The sequence below is a fragment of the Panthera leo genome, chromosome A3 (assembly GCF_018350215.1).
Source record: "Panthera leo isolate Ple1 chromosome A3, P.leo_Ple1_pat1.1, whole genome shotgun sequence".
Classification (NCBI taxonomy): Eukaryota; Metazoa; Chordata; class Mammalia; order Carnivora; family Felidae; genus Panthera; species Panthera leo.
In genome coordinates, this window is record NC_056681.1 from 72,351,171 (window position 1) to 72,375,508 (window position 24,338).

At 37.0% G+C, this 24,338-nt stretch overlaps 1 protein-coding gene across 1 annotated transcript in view; it reads left to right on the forward strand.

The window, feature by feature from the left end:
* ERLEC1 (endoplasmic reticulum lectin 1) overlaps positions 1-20,924 on the forward strand; it is a 31,206-nt gene extending 10,282 nt beyond the window's left edge. Inside the window, exons 7-14 of the mRNA XM_042932265.1 lie at positions 1,927-2,150; positions 2,243-2,372; positions 9,616-9,777; positions 10,628-10,687; positions 14,595-14,719; positions 16,454-16,531; positions 17,452-17,527; positions 20,032-20,924. Coding sequence (XP_042788199.1) covers positions 1,927-2,150; positions 2,243-2,372; positions 9,616-9,777; positions 10,628-10,687; positions 14,595-14,719; positions 16,454-16,531; positions 17,452-17,527; positions 20,032-20,103 — 927 coding nt within the window. The 3' untranslated portion in view covers positions 20,104-20,924. The remainder of the gene's footprint in view (positions 1-1,926; positions 2,151-2,242; positions 2,373-9,615; positions 9,778-10,627; positions 10,688-14,594; positions 14,720-16,453; positions 16,532-17,451; positions 17,528-20,031) is intronic.
* Positions 20,925-24,338: the final 3,414 nt, after the last annotated feature.

The following is a 24,338-nucleotide window of genomic DNA, read 5'->3' on the forward strand; positions in this document are numbered from 1 at the left end:
CTCTACCTCCCATGGGTAAAACAGATAAACTACACAAGCTACCAGACTGCAAGCATCTTCAAAGCAGGGACTGTCTTTTATCTCTTTACCCCACAATGCAAAGCAGAGTGCCAAACATAATATCGGCACTTCATAAGTGTTTATCAAATGTGAATGCATAATTGATGACTGACAAATAGGATTGTTTAAAAAGAATGATTCCTTAGGGTACCTAATCACAATTTTTAAATGCCCCTATAGTTCAAGGAATGCTTTCTGAATCCTAAGCACTCCCATAGAGTTATATAACCTATTGATAGAGGATATTTCTAGAAGTGGTTTCATATCATAACGATACTTCTATTAGACGTAAAGTGAAATGGCAAAGACCTTCAAAGGAATGCCTGTAACTTGAAAAGGGTGGCTTTGGGGGGAATTGATAAGCTAAGCATAGACACACAAAACATTGCTATTTTAAAAGATTTTAATTTTGCAGACTACCTTTGAGATAAAATATTTATTTACTGTGGCTCTGGAGGATAGCAAGATGGAATGCAAAGTGTGAAATGATAAAGGAAGAGGAAGAAAAGGGTAAGGGAAGAAAACTAACATTTATTGAGCCCCAATTTATAAGCCAGGTACTGTGCCAGGCATGTAACAAGAGGTAATGCTTAATTTTCCCCCCAACCTTTGAGTATGTATTATTATTCTCCTTTCACAAATGACAAAAATTGGAATTTAGTCAAAGTCAGAAAGCTGGTAAATTCAAAGCTTGACTCGGAACCCAGGATTTTCTAATTCTAGATAGTAGCATGAAAACAGCTTACAAGAAGTATCAAAATATTTGTCCCTGGAAACATTTGTTTATTTCCTGTTTTGGAGATGGCACTGACAGGGTACCAAAGTGATACAAGATGAGCTCCCTGCCTCCAAAGAGCTTGCTTGGGGATATTATTAACAATATTTTTTTAGGCCTGTTATATTGGACTTTTCTTTGGTTTACATAAATAAAATATAGGCGCTAGCTCCTTAATAATCCTTGTCTTCTGAGGTAATCTGTTTTATTCCTCCATTCAATGAAAATTTCTTCATTTGTCCTTTACTGGCTTTGAATAGATTGAGATAGGAGTTTACACTGAAAAGTATGTCTCTTAATATTAATGACAGGGAAAAAGAGTAAGCAGATTGATGAACGAGTACAGTATTGAGGTTCCTGTTTTAAAAGATGGTGTTTTACTCTGTAGCCTCACTTTTTGACAAAATAGACTTCACATCTCTAGAATCTAAAGAGTAACACAGCCTTTCACTAGAAGTTTAGTATAGAAAGCTCTGACTAGACCAGTATTATAAGTTCCTGTATTTTATCTTAGTCTCTTTACAACTATTGAAAACAATTCATATGAATCAAGATATTATATTCTTTTATATAAATGTACATTTACTTAATATCTTAATTTTAGCATCAAATAAAAGTTTCCCTTTTTTACTGTAGTAAACTAGCTCTGAAAATATGTATTTGGTCAAATAAGAATTCAAGAATCAAAAGAATGTTAGAGGAAGAATATATAGAAAATATGGAAATGTTACCTTTATAAATGTTGGTTTATAAATAAAATGTAGTTTCTTCCTTTACGAATAAGTGCTTCTCGGGGCACTGGATGGCTCAGTCAGTTGAGCATCTGACTTCCGCTCAAGTCATGATCTCACAGCTCATGAGTTCGAGCCCTGCATCGGACTCTATGCTGACAGCTCAGAGCCTGGAGCCTGCTTCAGGTTCTGTGTCTCCCTCTCTCTCTGCTCCTCCCCAGCTTGCATTCTGTCTCTCTCTCAAAAATAAATAAACATTAAAAAACTTAAAAAAAAAAAAAAAAAAAGTGCTTCTCCCATCCTCACCCCCACCTCCATTTCTAATGAAAAGTCTGTCTTATACTCTTTTTTTTTTTTAAGATTCCCACTAAAAATATCGAAGGTCAGATGACACCCTACTATCCTGTGGGAATGGGAAATGGTACACCTTGTAGTTTGAAACAGAACCGGCCCAGATCAAGTACTGTGATGTACATATGTCATCCTGAATCTAAGCATGAAATTCTTTCAGTAGCTGAAGTTACAACTTGTGAATATGAAGTTGTTATTTTGACACCACTCCTGTGCAATCATCCTAAATATAGGTAGGACATGGATTCAGTATTTTAAACATGAAATGCACACATGCTTTAAAGTGGCATAGGCTTAGCTTTAATGCTTTGTTCTTACCAAATAGATTCAGAGCATCTCCTGTGAATGACATATTTTGCCAATCACTGCCAGGATCACCATTTAAACCCCTCACTCTGAGACAATTGGAACAGCAGGAAGAAATCCTAAGAGTGCCTTTCAGGAGAAATAAAGAGGTAGGAGAATTATCTAACAGTATTTTCTTGGTGCTTCCTTTTCCAAATTTCAGAGCATATATCAATATTTTAATGATTCCAATAGCATAGTAGTAATTTATTTTTCTGACTCAAAATTTTAAATTCCATTTTTTTTTAATGTTTTTATTTATTTTTGAGACAGAGAGAGACAGAGCATAAGCAGGGGAGGAGCAGAGAGAGAGGGAGACACAGAATCCGAAGCAGGCTCCAGGCTCTGAGCTGTCAGCACAGAGCCTGATGCGGGGCTCAAACTCACGGACTGTAAGATCATGACCTGAGCCGAAATCGGACGCCCAACCGACTGAGCCACCCAGGCACCCCTTAAATTCCATTTTTTAATTGATTTTAATTATTTTCCTTATTTTAGTGCTTCTCAGAAACTATTTTATCATTCTTTCACTCTCATGATTTCATATTTTAAAGTTTGACATCCTATTAATTATAGTTAAGTTTAATTTTTAGCTAGTTGACTGGCCTTACCAGATGAGCCCCTTGAAGAAATAGACTACAGCGCATCTTCTACTGCTTTATTTATTCTTCAACTCCTTGCTATATGTCATCAAAACATCATTCTTCTAAAAGTGTTCTTATTAAGGTCAGTGGCAGTCTTTTGGTTCTAAATTCACTGGACATATGCATAACTTGATGTTAGCACATAAAACACTGAACAGTTGCAGCTTGAACTTTCTCTCCTGCCTTTACTTGAAGTCATTCTCTCTGTTTGATTCTGGTTCTTTTCTCCTGTGAACTAATCTTTGTCTGCTTCCTGCCCCCTTAAAATGTTGAACCACAGTTCTATCTGTGGTTGCCTTCTCTTCTTAGTGTCTGTAGTCTTAGGTGGGCTCATCCAGGCCCACTCTACCAACTTCCATTAATATGCTCACGAGTTCCAAATGTCCATCTTCAACGTTGACCTTTCCCCTGAACTTAAACCACAATCACAATAATTAACATGTGTTGAATCTTAACAGCTATTGTGTAATGCTTACAGCAACCTCGAAGATTGCTATTATTATCTTCCTTAACAGATTAGGAAATTGAGGGATTCAGAGAAGGGAAGTGACAGATGATAGATTAGAGATGAAAATCAAAACAATCTGGTTTTAGAACCTGTCCTCTTAACCACTGCTCTATGCTATCTTTGCTTTTCATTTCTTCATTGGACATAGCCAAATACGTTTTAAGTACTCTCAGATTCATATCTCTCACAATGACCCTTATCCTACCTTCCCTATTATTTTCGAAGCAATGTCACTTCTTTTGCAAATGAGCAAATGAGCCAGGACTTCTAATGGACTACCCCAGGAAGAGATAACTGTTTCCTCTTCTTTGGTCCTATATTTTATTCAGTCCTACATTATAGCACTTACATAGCTAAAATTGTTTTTCCTATGATTCTTACATTAAGATCAAGGGAAAACAAGGTATGCTTTATTACTTTGGGGTTTCCAGCTCCTTGTGTGATACCTGGTATTCTGTGGGTACTTAACAATGGTTTCATTAACTAATAACTAACATTCCGCTGCAAAACCTCTTTCCCTTTCTCTTGAGTACTCATTGTATAATTATTGCCAGACTCTGATGGTTGTGAATACTGCCATTCTGATAGGAAAGGAAAATTATCTTAACATTAATCAGTGTTTGATTTAAAGTGCTCAATTAAAAGACTGGAGATGGATTTCTCTTCTGGTCTTCTCCCTAATAGTGATTTAAATACGGACAGGTACTTAAAAGTCAGCTCAATCAAAATGCTTCACAAATCCCAACTTTAATTACTCTTCAGGGAAGAAGTGCCAGCTTACTTTCCTTTAATTAGTGTTTTTAATATGCCATTTGAGAAAAAGTATTTTTAAAGAGCTACAGATGGGGGCGCCTGAGTGGCTCAGTCAGGAGAGCATTCTATTCTTGATCTCTGCGTTATGAGTTTAAGCCCCACATTGGGTGTAGGGATTACTTAAATAAATAATTATTTTTAAGAAATACAGTGAAAAGCTACAGTATTTCAAAATACTTAGGATCTTTAGACCCTAGATCCTAGAATACGTGTTGTATATGAAAACCTTAGGTAATACTGTAGGTAAAGAGTTATTTAAAACTGATCTTTTTTTCCACATTCTTTTCTTTTATAAATCTAGGGTTTTTTTTTTTTTTTAATGTTTATTTATTTTTGAGACACAGACAGAGCATGAATGGGGGAGGAGCAGAGAGAGAGAGGGAGACACTGAATCCGAAGCAGGCTCCAGGCTCTGAGCTGTCAGCACAGAGCCCAACGCGGGGCTCGAACTCACGGACCATGAGATCGTGACCTGAGCCGAAGTCGGACACCCAACCGACGGAGCCACCCAGGCGCCCCTATAAATCTAGTTTATTACATGTAACTTTTTTTTAAATTGATATTTAGCATATGGTTTGCCTTTTATTTACTCTTTTAATGTTTATTTTTGAGAGAGAGACAGAGAGTGGTACACAAGCAGGGGAGGGACAGAGAGGCAGGCAGAGGATCTGAAGCAGGCTCTGAGCTACAGCAGAGAGCCCCATGCAGGGCTCAAACTCACAAACTGTGAGATCATGACCTGAGCTGAAGTCAGATGCCTAACTCACTAAGCCACCTAGGTGCCCCTGGTTTGCCTTTTAAATTTGGATTAAGTTTTATCATAATGAATTTTTCTTCTTTTTTAAACAAAAATTCAAATCTGGCTAGCAGAATTTTGGTTTCAACCTAAAACTAATGTAACACACTGTACATTAACTGGAATTTAAATAAAAACTAAAACAAAGGAAAAATAGAAAAAAAAGAATTTTGGTTTCATGTCGTACCTGGTTTTTTGTTGTTGTTGTTCAGTTTGACAAGAAATGGTGTATTAAGAGGACTTATGGACAAAACCTTTTGGGCTGTGGCAATTCAAATAGATCTCCACAATCCCACCTTCTGCAAAACCTTTTTTATAGCCCTAGAAGCTACCAGTACATGCTGAGGGACCGCCCAGAATGTTTAGGAATAGGTGTGAGTAGAGAAACTACTTGCTAGATAACCTACTAGATAAAGTCCTAATGAGATTTAAAAAAAAAAAAGAATAGGTGTGCATCATTGTCATATCGCCAGGGCAGATGAAGGAAGTTTTGCCCCATAGGTGTACCTAAAGGTGTGGTTGAACAAGAAGAAACATTAGTGGAGCCTCCAGGAGGCTTCTGGCAACCAGAGGGGTCATCATGGCAGATTTGTCCAAGGTGACATTACTCTAGCCCACACACTCTACCCTATATATCTAGCCCTTACAGTCTCATACACCCAGCTTTTCCATGATATTCCCTGAGCCAGCAGAAAAAGGCTCTTTGCAGTAGGGGCTCTTTGTCCAAGTTGAAGGCATAAACCACAGCAGCAGTACAGACAGCAAGAAAAGAGACTTATGTTGACACAACCAAGAATGGAGTAATAATTTTTGCCACCATCTCCCTCAGACTCTAAACCAGTTTGATAACTTCTGGGTTGCAGTGGGCACAGGACCATCTAATGTGTGTATCTCTTTGTGCATGTCTTTTAATGCGATAGTGATACTGCCTGAATTACTAGGCATATACATCCAACATTCAGTGTGAATATAGCACAGGTGCCCCCTTGTGCTACGGTGAGTATATCCAAGCCCATTCTACTCTGTAATATAGCTTTTCACATCGGTGTAATCTCTGTATTCATGAGTGTCAGGCTATGGTAACTATTGTTGAGAATCCTCTGGATATAATAATGTGTGGGGCGCCTGGGTGGCTCAGTCGGTTGAGCATCTGACTTCGGCTAAGGTCATGATCTCACAGCTCATGGGTTCAAGCCCTATGTCGAGCTCTGGACTGACAGCTCAAAGCCTGGAGCCTGCTTCAGATTCTGTGACTCCCTCTCTCTCTGCCCTTCCCCCACTCATGCTATGTGATGCTCTCTTTGTCTCTCAAAAATGAATAAACATTAAAAAAATTTTTTAATAATGATTAACGTCTCTGTATACCATTTCACATCTTCTTTGCCTAAAGATGGTACAAATATAGATGGTACAAATATTACTGCTAAATGCTTGTACCAATGAAAGACAGCATGCGTCCATCGTGCCTTTAATAGGGAGTAAATTTACAGAGGCTGTTATCTTGCTGGCTTTGTTGTTGTTGCATTAATTTGAAGATAACTGGACTATAAGGAGTCCATTTTATGAATTTCTAAATGCTACTACAAAAACCACCATCGCTTTTATTGGAATAATTTTTCTTAGAAATGCAAGTAGATGCTGTGTCTACAAGAAGGAATAATAAATGGTCATGCTTCTATTCTTTTTACCTCTTCCCCTACCTGAGCTAGAGGTTTCGTTGTGCATTATTAATGTGTTTCCTCACTAACCTTACTATAGGTCTCATGTATTCTAAGTAATTAGCTTAGTCTGTTAGACCTTAGCTCCTTAGGAGCAGTGACTATGTCTGCTACATTTTTAATACTGAACACTTAAAACAGTGCCAGGAGCATAGAATGCTCTGAATGTAGAAAGTCTACATAAAATCCAAGGTCCTTTCAAAGAAGTAAAGATGCCATCTTGGCAATCTTTGTTCTTCTGTAATACTGGAGGAGAGAAAGGATAAGGTCGTTGGTTTCTAGAGTAACCATCCAATGACTCCTACCAGCCAAGATAGAAGAAGAAAAACATAGTTGATCAATGGCAACTACAGCAGGTGAAAAGGAGATACCATGTCCACTATACATTTATTTGGAACTCTTTTTAATTTTTTAAATTATTCAGTTTTAATTGGTATACTCCTTTAATCCTGATCTAGATTCATTTTCTCTCCACTCACAGTCAAAACATAGTTTACTTCTGGATTCTAACTCATTATTCTCTTTCATAACTATTCTTTCTACCCCACTTATGTCATTCCTTTAGATTCTCTTCATCTGTTGCACTGGGTTACTTCAACTTCTAACGTGGCTCCGCACCTCGGGATTTATTCTTACTATTCCTTCCCTGCTACAGTATTGCTTAAAAATCTGATCATGCCATATTTTTGTCTAAAATCTAGAAGTTGATAGAGCATTACATAGTTTTCTTTATCATTAAGTACCTGCCTGTCTCTTCAGTTTTAAATATTATGCCACACCCCACATCTTTGCTCTTTTTTAAAATGTTTATTTACTTATTTTGACAGAGAGAGAATGCACTCATGAGCTGGGGAGGCGCAGAGAGAGAATCCCAAGCCAGGCTCCACACTGTCAGTGCAGAGCCTGACACAGGGCTTTATCTCACAAACCATGAGATCATGACCTGAGATAAGATCAAGAGTTAGATATGCCCAACCAATTTAGTCATCCAGGGGCCCCCACATCTTTGCTCTTATGTCTTCCTCAGGTTCACATGCATAGGTACACACAAACACAAAATACATACAGACATTCACATAAATCACAAATTATTCATGTTTCAAGAATTAAAAGTTTTCTCTTGATGAAGTCTTCATGTTTCATTTCTTCATCAAAATCTGTTCGAATCATTACTACCTCTGTGAATCTGCTGTTCCCTGAACCCTTTAGTGAGCATCTTCCATAACCAAATTGCAGAGTCCTTCAGGACAACAACCAGGTCCTGTTGCATGTTAATAATTATAGTTAATATTCATATTTACTCCCATTCAGCTCCTCTTTAACCTGCTTCTTATCTTTTATTTACCCATAGTAACTACATTTTCCAAAACTAAATATAGAGACAAAATCTAGTAAGTATCAAAATACTTAAAAAGGCTAAAATCTTAGTGAACTTCCTTTCAGTCTTTTGGGGGATTTTTTTTTTTTTTTGATACACAGATACACATTCAAAAAAATAATTGGGGGTGCCTGGGTGGTTCACTTAGTTGGGCGTCTGACTCTTGATGTCACCTTGGGTCATGAACTCAGTCGTGGGATTGGGCCCCTTGTTGGGCTCCACACTGACAGCACAGATCCTGCTTGGTAGTCTCTCTCTCTCTCTTCTCTCTCTGCCCCTCCCCTGCTCACGCATGCACACGTACGCGCGCTCTCTCTCTCCCCCTCTTTCCCCCCTCTCTCCCTCCTTCTCTCTCTCTCTCTCTCTCTCTCTCTCTCTCTCTCCCTAAATAAATAAATAAGCTTAAACACTCTTGCTTTAAAAAATAATGATAGTAATTGGGGCTCCTGGGTGGCTCAGTTGGTTAAGCATCTGACTTGGACTCAGGTCATGATCTCACATTTTATGAGTTCAGGCCCCGCGTAAGGGCTCTGTGCTGACAGCTCAGAGCCTAGAGCCTCTTTGGATTCTGTGTCTCCCTCTCTCTGCGCCTCTCCTGCTCATACTCTCTCTATCAAAAATAAATAAATATTTAAAAAATTTTTTTAAATAATAATAATAATAATTGGGACCAAACTGAATACATGTGTGTATATATCTATACATAAAATTTTCACTTGTTTTCACTTAACAGTATATTACTTCTATATAACTATGTCATAAAGTAATCTTCTATAGTGTTATTTTAATTATCTCAAATATTCCATTGCTTAAAGTACCAAAATTTATTTAATTAATTTACTGGTATGGATATTTTTGTTGTCCACAATTTTTTCCTAACGTAAAGAATGTCACACTGAATGTCATTGAAGCTAAGTCTTTGCACCCATCAATGGTGATCATTAACTCAGAATAAATTTCTAGAAACAGGTCAAATGTAAGCACTTAATTAAGCACAAATAGGTAAGTACATAATAAAGTATATACCGTCAAACTGTACTCGAGAAAATTGTGGAATTTTACAGTTTCATTAGCAATATTTTATAACAACAAGGAAGGTTATGATGTGCATTTGTGTATATTTGTTTGCATTTGTGTGTATGTAATGTGTTTGTGGTATTTCTAGTAAGGTAGAGTACTACTTAGCTTAGGTACTTGCACTAGAATAATTCTAGCTGCTAAAATCAAAAAAAGAAGGAGACAAAACATATGAGATGGAAATTATCCCTGTATGTTAAGAATGGCCATCATATCCCTAACCGGTAGATGGAAATAACCTTTGTCTAGAGCTTTCTCTATTGTATTAAGTGTTGCAAAATTCATTTTTTGACAACACATTAAAAATGGGAGGACAACTTTTATTTTCCAAATTTCCTATAGTTAAAAATAATAAAGTCATAACTGAAAAAAAAAATAAGTATGGTTAGAAACCCTTAAACATATGTGTTTAATTTTAGGAAGAGTTGCAATCAACCAAAGAAGAGAGATTTCCAGCAATCCACAAACCCATTGCTGTTGGTTCTCAGCCTATGCTCACTGTTGGAACAACCCACATATCCAAATTGACAGATGACCAACTCATAAAAGAGTTCCTTAGTGGTTCTTACTGCTTTCATGGGGTGAGAAGTGAGCCTTTGGTTTAAATATTTATCTTACAGCCTTCACTTGTATGTTAATTAGTCAGGACCCATTAGCAGCACTGAAAAAAGTTTTCGTCTGTAGAGAAATGGCAGGATTCTGGAAGCCTCCTAATAGACATTTTCTCTCTGCATCTTACATAATCTAATTTGTAGCCATTATGTTCTCTTTACTCACAAGCTAAAACTTGACCTTTACTTGACAGAAATTACATATATATAAATAAATCATGTGTGATTTGGGTTAATTGGTAGAATGGGCATCAGAGATTATATGGCATAAAAAAAATTGTATGGTCTGCATTTTGGTTATGTATCAATCACATTTAAAACTTGAGTTAACATCTACAAAGGTTAAATTTTGCCTTTAATAGACTAGTAGTTACAGTGGGAAATACACTAAGTGGAATTTTCATTTTATTTTATTTTACTAAGGCAATACAGCAGCTATACTCTGTATTTGTCTTTTTTAAATTAGTATTTCTCAGTAATTTCTCTTTTTATTATTGAAGTGTAGTTGACATACAATGTTATATTAGTTGCAGGTGCTATAACATAGTGATTTGACAATTCTGTACATTACTTAATGCTCATTGTAAGTAGTTACCATCTTTCACCAGATAATGTTATTTCTCAGTAATTCTCAGTAATTTTTTTATTTTAATTTTCAACCACATTGTTGCTAGTATCATTTTTTTATGTTTATATATATGTGTATATATATTTGTTTATATACATATTTTTTTTTCCCATCACTGTCATGTGGCAATATTGAGACAGACCCCAATCCCCCATTCTCTATATTTAACTTGATCTTTTTGCTTTCTTGTAGGGTGTTGGTTGGTGGAAATATGAATTCTGCTATGGCAAACATGTACATCAGTATCATGAGGTATGGAATAGCCTTTATATCATTCTACCACTAGATAAAGTTTTAAAAATCTTTTGTGAAAAAAAAAGAGGGGAGATGGCATTTTAATTATGAAATGACTTAAATATGAAAATACTTCAAAGTGTCTGTAAGTTCTAGAAAATGGAAAACTTGGTGTTAAGTAAATCAGCCATCTTTTTTTTTCTTTTTTTTAATGTTTATTTATTTTTGAGGGAGAGAGACTGAGTGTGAGGGGTGGAGGGGCAGAGAGAGAGACACACACATACAAAATCCAAAACAGGCTCCAGGCTCTGAGCTGTCAGCACAGAGCCCATCACAGGGCTCAAACCCACAAACCATCAGATCATGACCTGAGCCAAAGTCGGATGCTTAACTGACGGAGCCACCCAGGTGCCCTACTAAGTCAACCATCTTAAAGTAAGGTTGTTTATTAATTGCTCAGATTCTTGTATTACTGTGACTCTGGAGGAATAATAAGCTATTGTGACTAACCTCGTTAGCTTTGACCGAGAAATTAGTAATTATAATTCTTTAAATTAACAAAGTAAAAAAAAAAAATTAACAAAGTGAATAATAAGATAGTACATTATGGCTCAGGCTAGGAAAATAGGATAAATACAGCAAGTTTCTCAGCTAAAAGAACATACCATATCATTTAAGTTTAAAATCAAGTACGTTTTATTGGCTTTTGATTCTTCCTTTTTTTCTAATTTCATAAATCAGATAGCATATTCTCCCACATTTGAGCCAAGCTGTTCAAATTCTGAACTTCAGCCCTTATTAAATTTATCTGTCATAGTTGTACATTGGTAAGCAACTGTTTGAAATTTTTTTTTTTAATTTTTTTTTTTTAACGTTTATTTTATTTTTGAGACAGGGAGAGACAGCATGAATGGGGGAGGATCAGAGAGAGAGGGAGACACAGAATCTGAAGCAGGCTTCAGGCTCTGAGCTGTCAGCACAGAGCCTGATGCGGGGCTCAAACTCATGGACTGCGAGATCATGATCTGAGCCGAAGTCGGATGCTTAACCGACTGAGCCACCCAGGTGCCCCTGTAAGCAACTGTTTGAAGACAAACATTAATTAATAAATATTTACCTCGCTGACAGGAGATAAAAGGCTGTTTTTATTCCTCCAAAGAAATAATAACTAGTAATTACAAAATACTGTGTTTGCCCTCTTGAGTTGTTTTGAGCCAGTCTTAATTTCCAAAGCAGACCATACCAGGAAAGATCATCAACTCACCTTCCACATTTAAATCATCCCAAGTTTATGAGGCACCTATAAACTAGGAAATTTGTTTTCTTTACTTAAACCTAAGAAGTGCCATTTTACTCTTCTTCCCATTTATTCTTGCTGCTTTATAAATGTTTTATTTATTTTTAGTAATATTTATTAATAGGAAAAAAATTGCCTAACTACAATCCAAATAATGTGCAACGGCTTTTGTTTTTTTAAGAAAATTTATTCATTTTTTTCAAATTTGCATGGCTAGTGAAGAGGGGATTTATTTTTGTTTTAAGTTTATTTGTTTTGAGAGAGAGAGAGAGAGCAAGCATAAGCCAGAGAGGGGGAGAGAGAGAGGGAGAGAGAAACCCAAAAAGGTTCTGCACTATCAGCGCAGTGCCTAACGTGGGGCTTAATGTCACAAACTTTGAGCCAAAATCAACATCAGTCGCTTAACTGACCGAGCCACCCAGGTGCTCCATGATGGCTTTTTTTTTTTTTTTTAATTAAAGGAATACATACCACAAATTTAGAATGAATAGTAAAATTCTTGTCTACCGTTGTCCCATTTCCTAAAAGTAATTGTTCTTGATGTTTTCTTAGTTAACCCTCCACAAGAAAACAAATGCATACATGTAAATTTGGTATAACCTTGTATTTAGACAGAAGGTATCTGCTAAACACACTGCTCTGCATTTGTTCTTTTCAGTTAGTGTCTTGGAGATCTTTCCACAACAGCAACAGCTGATCTCATTCTTCTCAGCATCTACAGAGCATTATGTCTATACCCACAATATATTTACCCAGATCTCTACAGACCTTTGAATTGTTTCCAGTTTTTCTGTAATAGCATTTTAGTGAGCATTTATAAATAGTTTTGTTGGTAAACTTTTGCAAGTTTACCACATTCATATTCATGAAGTATCTCATATTCACAAGGCACATTTCTAGCAGTGTGCTTGTTAGGTCAAAATATACGCATACTGAACATTTTGGAAGACATTCCCAATAACAATGGCTTTTTTTCCCCATACACTTGCCAGCACTAGATTTTATCAGACTTATTTTGCCCAAGGTTATATAACTTAGAACTTTCTGAAGGACACTACTAGGATCTTTGGGAGATATAAAAATAATAGTAGCTGACGAATATAATATTCATTGTATACCAGGCACTGTTCTAAGTATGCATATTACCTCATTTAATTCTCATAACCACCCTCAGAGGTGAGTATTATTATTCCAATGTGAGGAAACAGAAGCAATAATTTAGTAGCTTGCCTAAAACCACATAGGTAGTAAATGATAAAACCAGAATTCTAACCCAGGCAGTGTTGTTCCATATCCAGCCTCCTTAAACACTTCACCATATGGCTCCAATCCCTGTCTATCTATTAACTTATAGTCCAGTTGCTAAAAGACTGTTAAATGGTTCTTTCTTCCACTAAGCAGTCAGCTCTGCTGGTAGCAGTGGCTCTGCCCAGTTCATCTGCCATTTATAAGGGTTTTTAATCCTACTCATCCCTTGTATGCTAGTGCTCAGCATGGTGCCTGGCATAAAGAAGGAAAAGAAAGGCAGGAAGGGAGGGGAGAGGAAAGAAAAAGGAGAGAGAAGGAAGGAGATCCACATATAAGATAGTATATAGTTACTGTTTAAAAAAATAACAAAAGTTGGGGTACCTGGGTGGCTCAGTCAGTTGAGGAGCAGATTCTTGGTTTTGGCTCAGGTCATGATCTCAGGGTCACAGGATCGAGCCCTGTGTTGTGCTCCACACTGAGTATTTAGCCTGCCTGGGATTTTCTCTCTTCCTTGCTCCTCTCCTCCTCTTGCGCTCTCTATCTGAAGTTTTAAAAAACAGATAAATAAAGTTAAAAAATAAAATAAATAAGTAGATAATAAAGCAAAAAATTTAATAAAAAAATAATAAAATCTGAATGGGGAAGGGGGTTTGTGAACAGTCTTGATAAAGAAATAAGCATGATGTCAAATGAATAATGTGAATACTAGTATAACTTAAAGATTGGCATTTGAAAGGGTAGAAGTACGATGAAGATAGGTTCATTGTGGCTGCAGGGTAAAAGATACAGGCCAGAGATTTAATTAAGAATCACAGTAGCATGGCACCTGGGTGGCTCATCAGTTGATTGTCCAACTTCGGCTCTCACAGTTCTTATGTTCGAGTCCCACATCAGGCTTGCTGCTGTCAACAGCGCAGAGCCTACTTTGGATCCTCTGTCCCTCTCTCTGTTCCTCTTCTGCTTGTGCTCTCTCACAAAAATTTAAAATAAGAAAAAAGAATCACAGTAGTATGCAGTTGTATCATCTAGGTATAAGTGATTAAACTCTTGGTTGAGGAGGTAAAATATTAGCATTGGAAATGTAGAGGAAGATTCTGAAGCCAAGAACATCCCCAGGAAAATAATGTAGGAGAGGAAGGAAATAGAAATAACTGCGTTTGGTGCTAGCCTGACCAGAAAGCAGTTTCATTATTCAGAGAAACAAAGAATAAAGAAGATAGTGAGCTCAGATTTCTACTCATCAGGTTTGACTGACATCTAAACACACACACCCAGTATGCAGGTGGAGATAAGGACTGTAACTTACAGGCAGGCCATCAGCATAAATGTCTACTTGATAATATGAAGAATGCATTATCACAAGTATTTTTCATATATCAGGACAAGGATAGTGGGAAAACCTCTGTGGTTGTGGGGACATGGAACCAAGAAGAGCATATTGAATGGGCTAAGAAGAATACTGCCAGAGCCTATCACCTTCAAGATGATGGTACCCAGACAGTCAGGTAAAGATTAACTTTATTTGTCCTTGGATCTGATTAGTAGAATATTTAAAACTCAGAATATTGAAAAACATAAAATTGAAACACTTAGGTAAAATCTCTGGTCAGTTTTTTTAAGGGACATCTTTTAAATTAGTTTTCTTTTCCTAAGGTAATAGTTAAGAACACAGTTTCAGAAATGGGGAGCCCTGGATTCAAATACTGGCTCTTCACTTACTGCCTTGGGCAGATTACATAATCTTGTTAAATCTCACTCTTCTTGTCTGCTAGTATTTGCCTCATAGGATTGTTACGACATTTAAACACGGTCATTTAGGTAACACATTATACCTGCAAAGAGCATGCCATAAATTTTGGCTGATGCCTTTAGCAGTGGTGGTGGCATGGTAATGAGAGTGGTGGCGGTGGTGATGGACACAGTGGCTCAATTCCACATATTAAGTCTCAGACTGTTATTATAAAGCATTTCCCTTTTTAATGTATAATTTACCTCTTTAAGTTAGTTAATTGTACTTAAATATACTCCAGGGGCACCTGGATGCTTCAGTTGGTTAAATGTCTCTTAGTTTCAGCTCAGGTCATGATCTCACAGGCTCATGAGTTTGAGCCCCACTTCAGGCTCCCTCCCTCCCCCCCCCAACAGAGCCTGCTTGGGATTCTCTCCCTCTGTCTGCTCCTTCCCCACTCACATGTGCTCTCTTTCTCTCAAAATAAATAAAAATAAATAAAAAATAAATATCTGCTAGCATGTTCCTTTGTTACTTTACCTTTGTGAGGTTATGGTTGAAAATAAACAGTGGCTTTTTACAAAACTACCTCACATCTTCTCTGAGTTATATAGGTATATCTTGTTATAGCAGAAATAAATTAATCTCTTATTTCTCAAGAATAGCTAAGCTTAAGTTTTCCTTGTAGTCTCTTGCCTGGCAAGTTTTAAATTATCCATTCTTTTCTCTTTATTGGGCATTAAGTTTGTCCGTCCTAGCAACATGGTATTGAGAGACTATTTTTAGAATGTGCTGACTTTGGGGCACCTGGATGGCTTAGCTGGTGGAGCACAAGACTCTTGATCTTGGGGTTGTGAGTTTGAGCCACACATTGGGTATAGAGATTACTTAAAAATAAAATCTTAAAAAAAAAAAAAAAAAAAAAGTTTGGGGTGTCTGGATAGCTCAGTCAGTTAAGCGTCCGGCTTCAGCTCAGGTCATGATCTCAGTGTGTGGGTTCCAGTCCCACATCAGGCTCTGTGCTGATGGTACAGCGCCCGCTTCAGAGCCTCTGTCTCCCTCTCTCTCTGCCCCTCTCTTGCTTGCTCTCTCTCTCTCTCAAAAATAAATAAACAATGAAAAAGAAAAAAACAGAATGTGCTGACTTTTGGGGCTGACCAAAAAGTGCTGAAGGATGGGAAGGAGAGAAAATTGTTCCACAAAGTAAACAATATACAGGGCTGAGGAAATGGTTAACTTCAAAAAGACTTTTTAAAAAGCAATTTAACCTTAACTGTTTGTATACAGGTAGATAATATGCAAATTGAAGATTACTCTTATCAGGTAAATCACTCTGAAATATCTCAGTTTTATAGTCTCCTTACAGAATCTGAAACATTTTCTCTGTAACATGACCCTAAAAATATTTTATAACTAATGCAAAACTGATCCCCCTAACCATCTTCTCTTCACCACCAGCCCACATGACACTTACTCTGAATGAATGAACTTGTATGTTTCTCTGATTTAGGATGGTGTCACATTTTTATGGGAATGGAGATATTTGTGATATAACTGACAAACCAAGACAGGTGACTGTAAAACTAAAGTAAGTTGGACCATCAACTTGTGCTTTATGCTTTTCTCTTTAATCTGTATCCAGTGTCCAAAAGTCTACATAAATAGGAAATATAATTGTGAATAAACACAATTATATTTCTGCATAATAATATGGATTAATGTAATATGAAAATAATGCTTTATTCTGGGGCGCCTGGGTGGCTCAGTCGGTTGAGCATCCGACTTCGGTTCAGGTCATGATCTTGTGGTTTGAGTTCGAGCCCCAAACTGTGCTCTGTGCTGACAGCTCAGAGCCTGGAGCCCACTTTGGATTCTGTGTCTCCCAATCTCTGTGCCCTTCCCTGGCTCACACTCTGCCTCTCTCTCTCTCTCTCTCAAAACTAAGTAAACATGTTTAAAAAATTATTACTTTATTCTAAAATATTAATTAAGGTGCCTGGCTGGCTCAGTCAAAAGAACATGCCACTCTCTTGACTTTGGCGTTGTGAGTCCGAGCTCCACACTGGGTATAGAGATTACTTAAGAGAGAGAGAAGGAGAGAAAGAAACTTTAAAAGATAGAGAAAGAAAAAGATGGCTCAGTCAGTTGAGTGTCCATCTCTTGATTTTGGCTCAAGTCATGATCTCATGGTTCGTGGCTTCAAGCCCCGTGTGGCTGATGGTGAGGAGCCTGCTTGGGATTCTCTCATCTTCTCTCACTGCCCTTACCCCGCTTGCGTGCATGCATGCACTCTCTCTCCCTCTCTCAAAACAAATAAACTTAAAATCATTTTTAAAAATAAAATATAAAAATTATTTTAATATAATTATTTATTTGTAAGTTATGATTGTTAAATGATATCAGTATTATATTAAATTATACAGGAGATAAGTTTTTTATAGCTTAAGAGGAAAACAAAAATACTTTTGTATGGTTTGGGCCAGTACTTTAAAGTACTCTCTGTTTTAGGTGTAAAGAATCAGATTCTCCTCATGCTGTTACTGTATATATGCTAGAGCCTCACTCCTGTCAGTATATCCTTGGGGTAAGTAAAAAAATAATACTCAGGAATTCAGTTTGGGAACATGTTTCGATTTTTAGCATTAAGTCTAGAAAGGACCTTTAGTGATGTCCAAAATTTAATATAATCCCCATGCTATCTCTGTAAAACCTAAAATCTTTTTTATTAAGGTGCAATTTACATAAAATAAAATGCAAAGATCTTAAGTGCTGAGTTTGATACATTTTGATAATTTTATATACCTATATAATTATCACCCCAAACAAGGTATCTTATCACTGCAGAAAAAAATTTTATAGCCCTTTTATGTTAATACCCCTCAACCCCCAAAGATACCCCTTTCTGATTTCTCACACTCTAGGGCAGTTTTGCCTGGTTTTTTATTCCCTACGAATGGGACCATATAGTATATAGTTTTTTATGCCTGCCCTCTTTGACTTGGCTTGTTTTTCAGACTCACCCGTGTCACTCAATACTTCATTCTCTTTTTGTTACTGAATAGTAGTCAGTTGTATAAGTAAATCACATTTGCTGATCCATTCTTCTATAAAGACATTTGGGTTGGTTCTCATTTTTTATCATGTAAATAAGCTGCTAGGAACATTTTTTTACAAGTTGCTTTGTAATCCTGTATTTTCATTTCTTTTGGGTAAGTACCTAGGAGTGGAATTGCTGAATCATAGATTAGATATATGTTTAACTTTTACCGAATAGCTGTCCAAATGGCTGTACCGTTTTACACTCATACCAGTAGTGTGTGAGAATCCAGCTGCTCCACATCCTTATCAACATTTGGTAAAAATAGAACTACCCTACGACCCAGTCCTTGCACTACTAGGTATTTATCCAAGGGATACAGGTGTGCTGTTTTGAAGGGGCACATGCACCCCACTATTTATAGCAGCGCTATCGACAATAGCCAAAGTATGGAAAGAGCCCAAATGTCCATCGATGGATGAACGGATAAAGAAGAGGTGATATATATATACATATATATATATAAAGAAGATGTGGTATACACACACACACAATGGAGTATTACTCAGCAATCAATGAAATCTTGTCATTTGCAACTACGTGGATGGAACTAAGAGGGTATTATTCTAAGCGAAATTAGAGAAAGACAAATATCATATGACTTCACTCCTATGAGGACTTTAAGATACAAAACAGGTGAACATAAGGGAAGAGAAGCAAAAATAATATAAAAACAGGGAGGAGGACAAAACATAAGAGACTCTTAAATATGGAGAACAAATAGAGAGTTCCTGGAGGGGTTGTGGGAGGGGGCGTGGCTAAATGGGTAAGGGGCATTAAGGAATCTACTCCTGAAATTATTGTTGCACTATATGCTAACTAACTTGGGTGTAAATTTAAAAAATAAATTAAATAAAAATACCCCTCCCAAAAAAAGCTACATGCAAAAAACAAACATTTGGTATTTTCAATCTCTTTTATATTTAGCCATTTTAGTCATTTTAATATGCATTTCCCATATGGAAAATGGTGGCAAGCACCTTTTCATGTGATCTTTTGTGAAATGTCTAGCCAAGTCTTTTTAAAGAAAAATTCTGACACTTACTCAAACAGTCTTTATTCAGGACTATTGGCAGTAAGTGTCAAGACTATAGTAGGGAAGAGAGATCCAGCTTAACTCCACTTACAGCAAAGACAGCTCAGGATATACAGCCAAACAGAACGTGGAGGAGAGGAGTTTCAATGGATGGAAAATTACTAAGAGGAGAGATCAACATAAACTGACTTGATAGGATTATTGCTGAAGATAGGCCAGGATGACCAGCCATCAAATGTGAGAGACTAAGAATTTGATCAGATACGGAGGATGATTAGATGTTGAGAGTGTGGGGTTCTCTCCACACTGATTCTTACTACAGCTGGACTCAGCAGGCCCAAGACAGGGCACAAGTACAAAAAGAAGCCTATGAAAAGGAACCGGGGGAGCCTAACCTTAGTTTGGTCAAGGAGAGTCTGTCATCTGTCTGTCTTTTACCCATTTTTATTGTTATTGTTTATCTTCTTTTTTCTAGGAGTTCAAATATATTCTGGGTATGAGGTCTTTGTTTATAGTGCACATTCTTTTCCTCAGTCTGTGGCTTGCCTGTTTATTTTCTTAATGTCTTTTGATGAGCAGAAGTTGGTTTATTTGATAAAGTTTATTTTATCCACTTTTTCTCTTTTATGGCAAATGCTTTATTTTGTTCTGAGAAAACATTGCCACCCAAAAGTCATGAAAATATTATGCTGTATTTCTTTCTAGAAGTTTTATGGTCCTACCTTTGGTTATGTGATGCCTAACTAGCTTTCTGTGTATTCTTCCTAGTCAGAGTTCATTGAGCTTTGTGTATTTATGGGTTGATATTATTAATCAATTTTGGAAAAATATTATACTTCTGTGAATATACATTTAACACCTTTATATACATGGATTCACATAGCAAAAGACTACCGAATAAAGTAAGTATTCAGTTAAACAACTTTTTAATGGTTTTCTTATTTTTGTTCTTTAGGTTGAATCTCCAGTGATCTGTAAAATCTTAGATACAGCAGATGAAAATGGACTTCTTTCTCTCCCCAACTAAAGGATAATAAAGTTTGGAGAAAGATCATTGACAGTCATGATGATTTCTGTCTGACCATGTATGTGTCTCATTATAGAGTTCTCAGCCATTGGATCTCATCTAAAGGATCATATAAAAGGACTCTCAACCACTTTGTGAATATAAATGTGTATATAAGAGGTTATGGATAAACTTCTTAAGGCAGATAGTTGTCTCATTTCTTTCATTTTTGTCATGTCTTATGATCCGATTGTGTTTTTTGCTTGGATAATGTGATTCCAAAATAAATCTCATCCAAGCAGTTTAGAGTCCAGCCTAATGAAATGTCATAATTGTTGTGCCTATTGAAAGTTTTTAAATAATAGATTTATTATGTAAATTATAGTATATATAACTAGTTAATGAACTAAAGATAATGAAGAAAGAAATTGATAGTACGTTGTTTAAATGGGAGACCATGTAAAATATGTAAATTCTAGTGCCTGAAATCCTTTCCACAAATTTTTATTTAGCAACTACCAGGTGTTAGACTAGAAACTGGGCACATAGTAGAGCCTCACAACATTTAAGTTTTCTTCATCTCTGTTAATCTCAAGAAACTCTTATTTGTAATAGATTGTTGCTCTCGGAACTTTTATCTGTTTCTTTTCCCCCCAAGGTGTGTACCTGGTATAGACAGTCAGAGATCCTTCTCTTTTGACTTAGAATGGTTTACTCCCAACAAAACGCACTGTGCTGGCCATCCTTTGTATTTGCCTACTGTATACTACAAATTTTAGTTCTGGACAGTTTCACAGCATAATATTTATTTTAAAGTGAATAAAATGTTCCCAAGCAGTGTTGTCATGTAGTCAATGGCAGATTACTCATTTCCTCTATTTTCTCCATCCCCATGTTGCACACATTATCTCATTGTATTTTGGATGTACATATCTAAATAAGGAAAGAAAAGTAGCTATAAAATACTTTTCCTCCTTTTCAGTAGTTCTGGAGAAAGATATTTTAATTTGAGAAATGGTTAATGCAATTGATTATTGCAGGGCTGTTTGTAGATTTTCACATGAAGCAGCACACATAGAGAAAAAGCACACACTTTGCACTCAAACTGAAGTCCACATACTCTCTAGCTTACTAGCTATATGATCCTGCACCAATCAGTTAACCTCTTTGAGACTCACTTCCTCTTTGGTAGAGAGACTGCGTCCTTCCAGAGGGGGTTGCAGAGTGCATTCATTTTACTGTATGTAAAACCCCGGGCCCAGTACTAGACACCAGGTTCCCAGTAAGAGTTCATTTATTTCCTAATATCACTCTTGTCTCCTATTAATAGAATAAGATCAGAGACCACAGCCGTCAAAATCTATTTCTTTAGTAAATTAGAATCGTACTTCTTACATCAATGAATTAAGACAAATAGAATTACCCACATTTGGATAATAGGTATAGGAGGGAGGGCGTGAGGGTTGTGAAAGGTTGAGTGCCAGAAGACACAGAATATTTAGGCCAAACTCTTCTCTTAAAAAGGGGAATGGGGGTGGGGGGGGGAGATCTAAAAAACTGTATTGGATAGTTTACTGAAGAAGATTCTTAAAAATAGAAGTTGTAATTTTTTCAAAATAAAATGTTTTTTTTAAAGTAAGTTGGCTTTCTGTCCGGGCTAACAGCTTCAACCTGTTTAGGAAGGGCTAGGCCAGCTCTCCATATTCCTTCTAAATCTTGGGTCCCTTATATGAAATCTCATTTGATCTCTAAAGTCTGCTTCCTCCTCTGCCATTCTTCTGCAGAAGCAGCTGAGTTCCTAATAGGTAGGAGAAAGGGCTCAGCTACGGTATGCCTATTGTACTTGGAGAAATCTAGTAAGGTGGATGCTATTCCACACCTACTAAATCAGATCCTTTAGAGCAGAGCATAATCTGCGCTTCAAATATGCTTCCTGAGTGATCCACTTGATTTTAAATATATTCTCCAGTGAAAATCACCGACTTAGGAACTTCACCTTTAACAGTTTCACACATTCTAACCCTCCTAATTAGGGTTTCAGGGAAATAACTAGTAGCTCATCTTTACAAGAATACAGGACTTTTCCTTTCTTTTTTTAGCTTTACTTGCTTTTCTTCGAGTCACCACTAGATGGGGCCTATAGCCCAGCTCTACTTTGTATCTTCATGTCCTTGATAAAAGGGACTTAACAACAAAGGGCAAGAAATTATTTCAGTTACCTGAATAGTAAGCTTTTCACTCAGTCTGATATACAAAGGCTTTACCTGATTTCTGACAATTCTTAAACTTCCTAGTACATAATCGGGCCAAATTACCTTTTAGGAGAATGAAAATCAATACATAAATTTTGAATAAATAGGATATGCAATCACAGTTGCAAATGAAAATATCAGCTTTCCTAGGATCTGATTTTAATGTTTTAATTCTATATGGAGCCCAAAGCGGGGCTCAGCCTCATGAACCATGAGATCATGACCTAAGCCCAAATCAACAGTGGGTCGTGGGGGCCTGGGTGGCTCAGTGGGTTGAGCATCTGATTCTTGATTTCAGAATCTCTGTCAGTGCAGAGCCCGCTTTTGAGATTCTCTCCTTCTCTCTTTGCTTCTCCTCCATGTGCGCACATTCTCTCTCTCAAAATAAATAAACCTTTCTTAAAAAAAAAAAAAAACTGAGTCACCCAGGTGCCATTAGGATCTGATTTTATATTCCCTTCCTAGTGTTGAGTGATTTTATTTACCAGTGCTTGCATTTCCACTTGAAGAAAGAAATAAACCATCATGTATATGGATGTTATGTTATAAGGAGTTGTTGAAGTAAAAGTTTTCAAAATATGTTGCCATGGTGACATGACTTACATTTTTTTTCAGTTGCTTGGCAGGGGTAGTAGAGAAACCATGCTCAACTACATGCCCTAACGCAGGCTTTGTTTCATATGCCAGTGGTTTTAAAGTAGGTTGTACAGGCAGGCAAAATGATCCAATGCATTATGGGGAAAAAATACTAGAAATTCTCTAAAATTTTCATCTGTAAAAAGGAATTGAGTTTTTATTGTTTTTTTAAGTTTATTTTGAGAGAGACAGAAAGCACAAGTGGAAGAAGGGCAGAGAGAGAGAATCCCAAGAAGGCTCAGCACTCAGCACAGAGCCCATCATCGGGCTCGATCCCACAATCACAAGACCATGACCTGAGCTGAAATCAAGAGTGGGACGCTCAAACAACTGAGCCACCCAGGCACCCCAAGCTTTTATTTTTATTTAATATTTTATGGGTGGATCAAATAAACTAGTATACATAGTCATTCATAAGTCAGGTTTTGTTCAATAAAACACAAAACGTCACAGGTGGAAGAGGAGGCGTTACATATGTGAAGGAGATGATGGAGATACCATCATTATTTACTTTCACCATATATAACTTTGTAGATTAACTAAATCCCTCCATCACCTTTCAGAAAATGGAATTGTCACTTTAAAATTAGCATCAAGACCACACATTAAAAAAAAAGAGAAGGAGGAGGAAAAGAAGGAGGAGAAGGAAAAGAGGAAGGAGGAGGGGTGCCTGGGTAACTGGGAGTCTGGTGGGTGGTTGACTTCCACTCAGGTCATGATCTCACAGTTTGTGGGTTCGAGCCCCACATCGGGCTTTGTGCTGACAGCTCAGAGCCTGGAGCCTGCTTCTGATTCTGTGTCTCCCTCTCTCTCTGCCCCTCCCCTCCCCTCTCTCTCTCTCAAAAATAAATAAACATTTTTTAAAAATTTTAAAGAGGAAGAGGAGAAGGAGAAGAAGGAGGAGAAGGAGAAGGAGAAAAGGAAGGAGAAGGAGGAGAACAAAAGAAGGAGGAGGAGGAGGAGAAAGGAGAAGGAAAAAGAGGAAGGAAGAGTGAGTTCAAGCCCCACATTGGGCATGGAACCTACTTAAAAAAAGAAGACCACACACTATCAGGTATATAACCAACCAGAATTAAGGGGAGAGGTTAGCAGGTGACTTTCACCTGTCATGGCCCCAATCACTGTGGTCCTGGTATCTCACAAGATTTCTCTATTAGAAACAACACAGTTTTTTTTTTAATGCTTTTTTGGAATGATCAGGAAGAATGAGCATGCTTCCCTCACTGGCAATGAGAAGAAAGTACACAGTATGAAGACTACTGCAATTCCACTCTTTAACACTTAGAGAAAATAAAAGCCCTCCTGACAATCTCAACACTTTGAAAATAAAAAGAAGAAAGGCAAAATTATTAACAAAGGGAATATAGG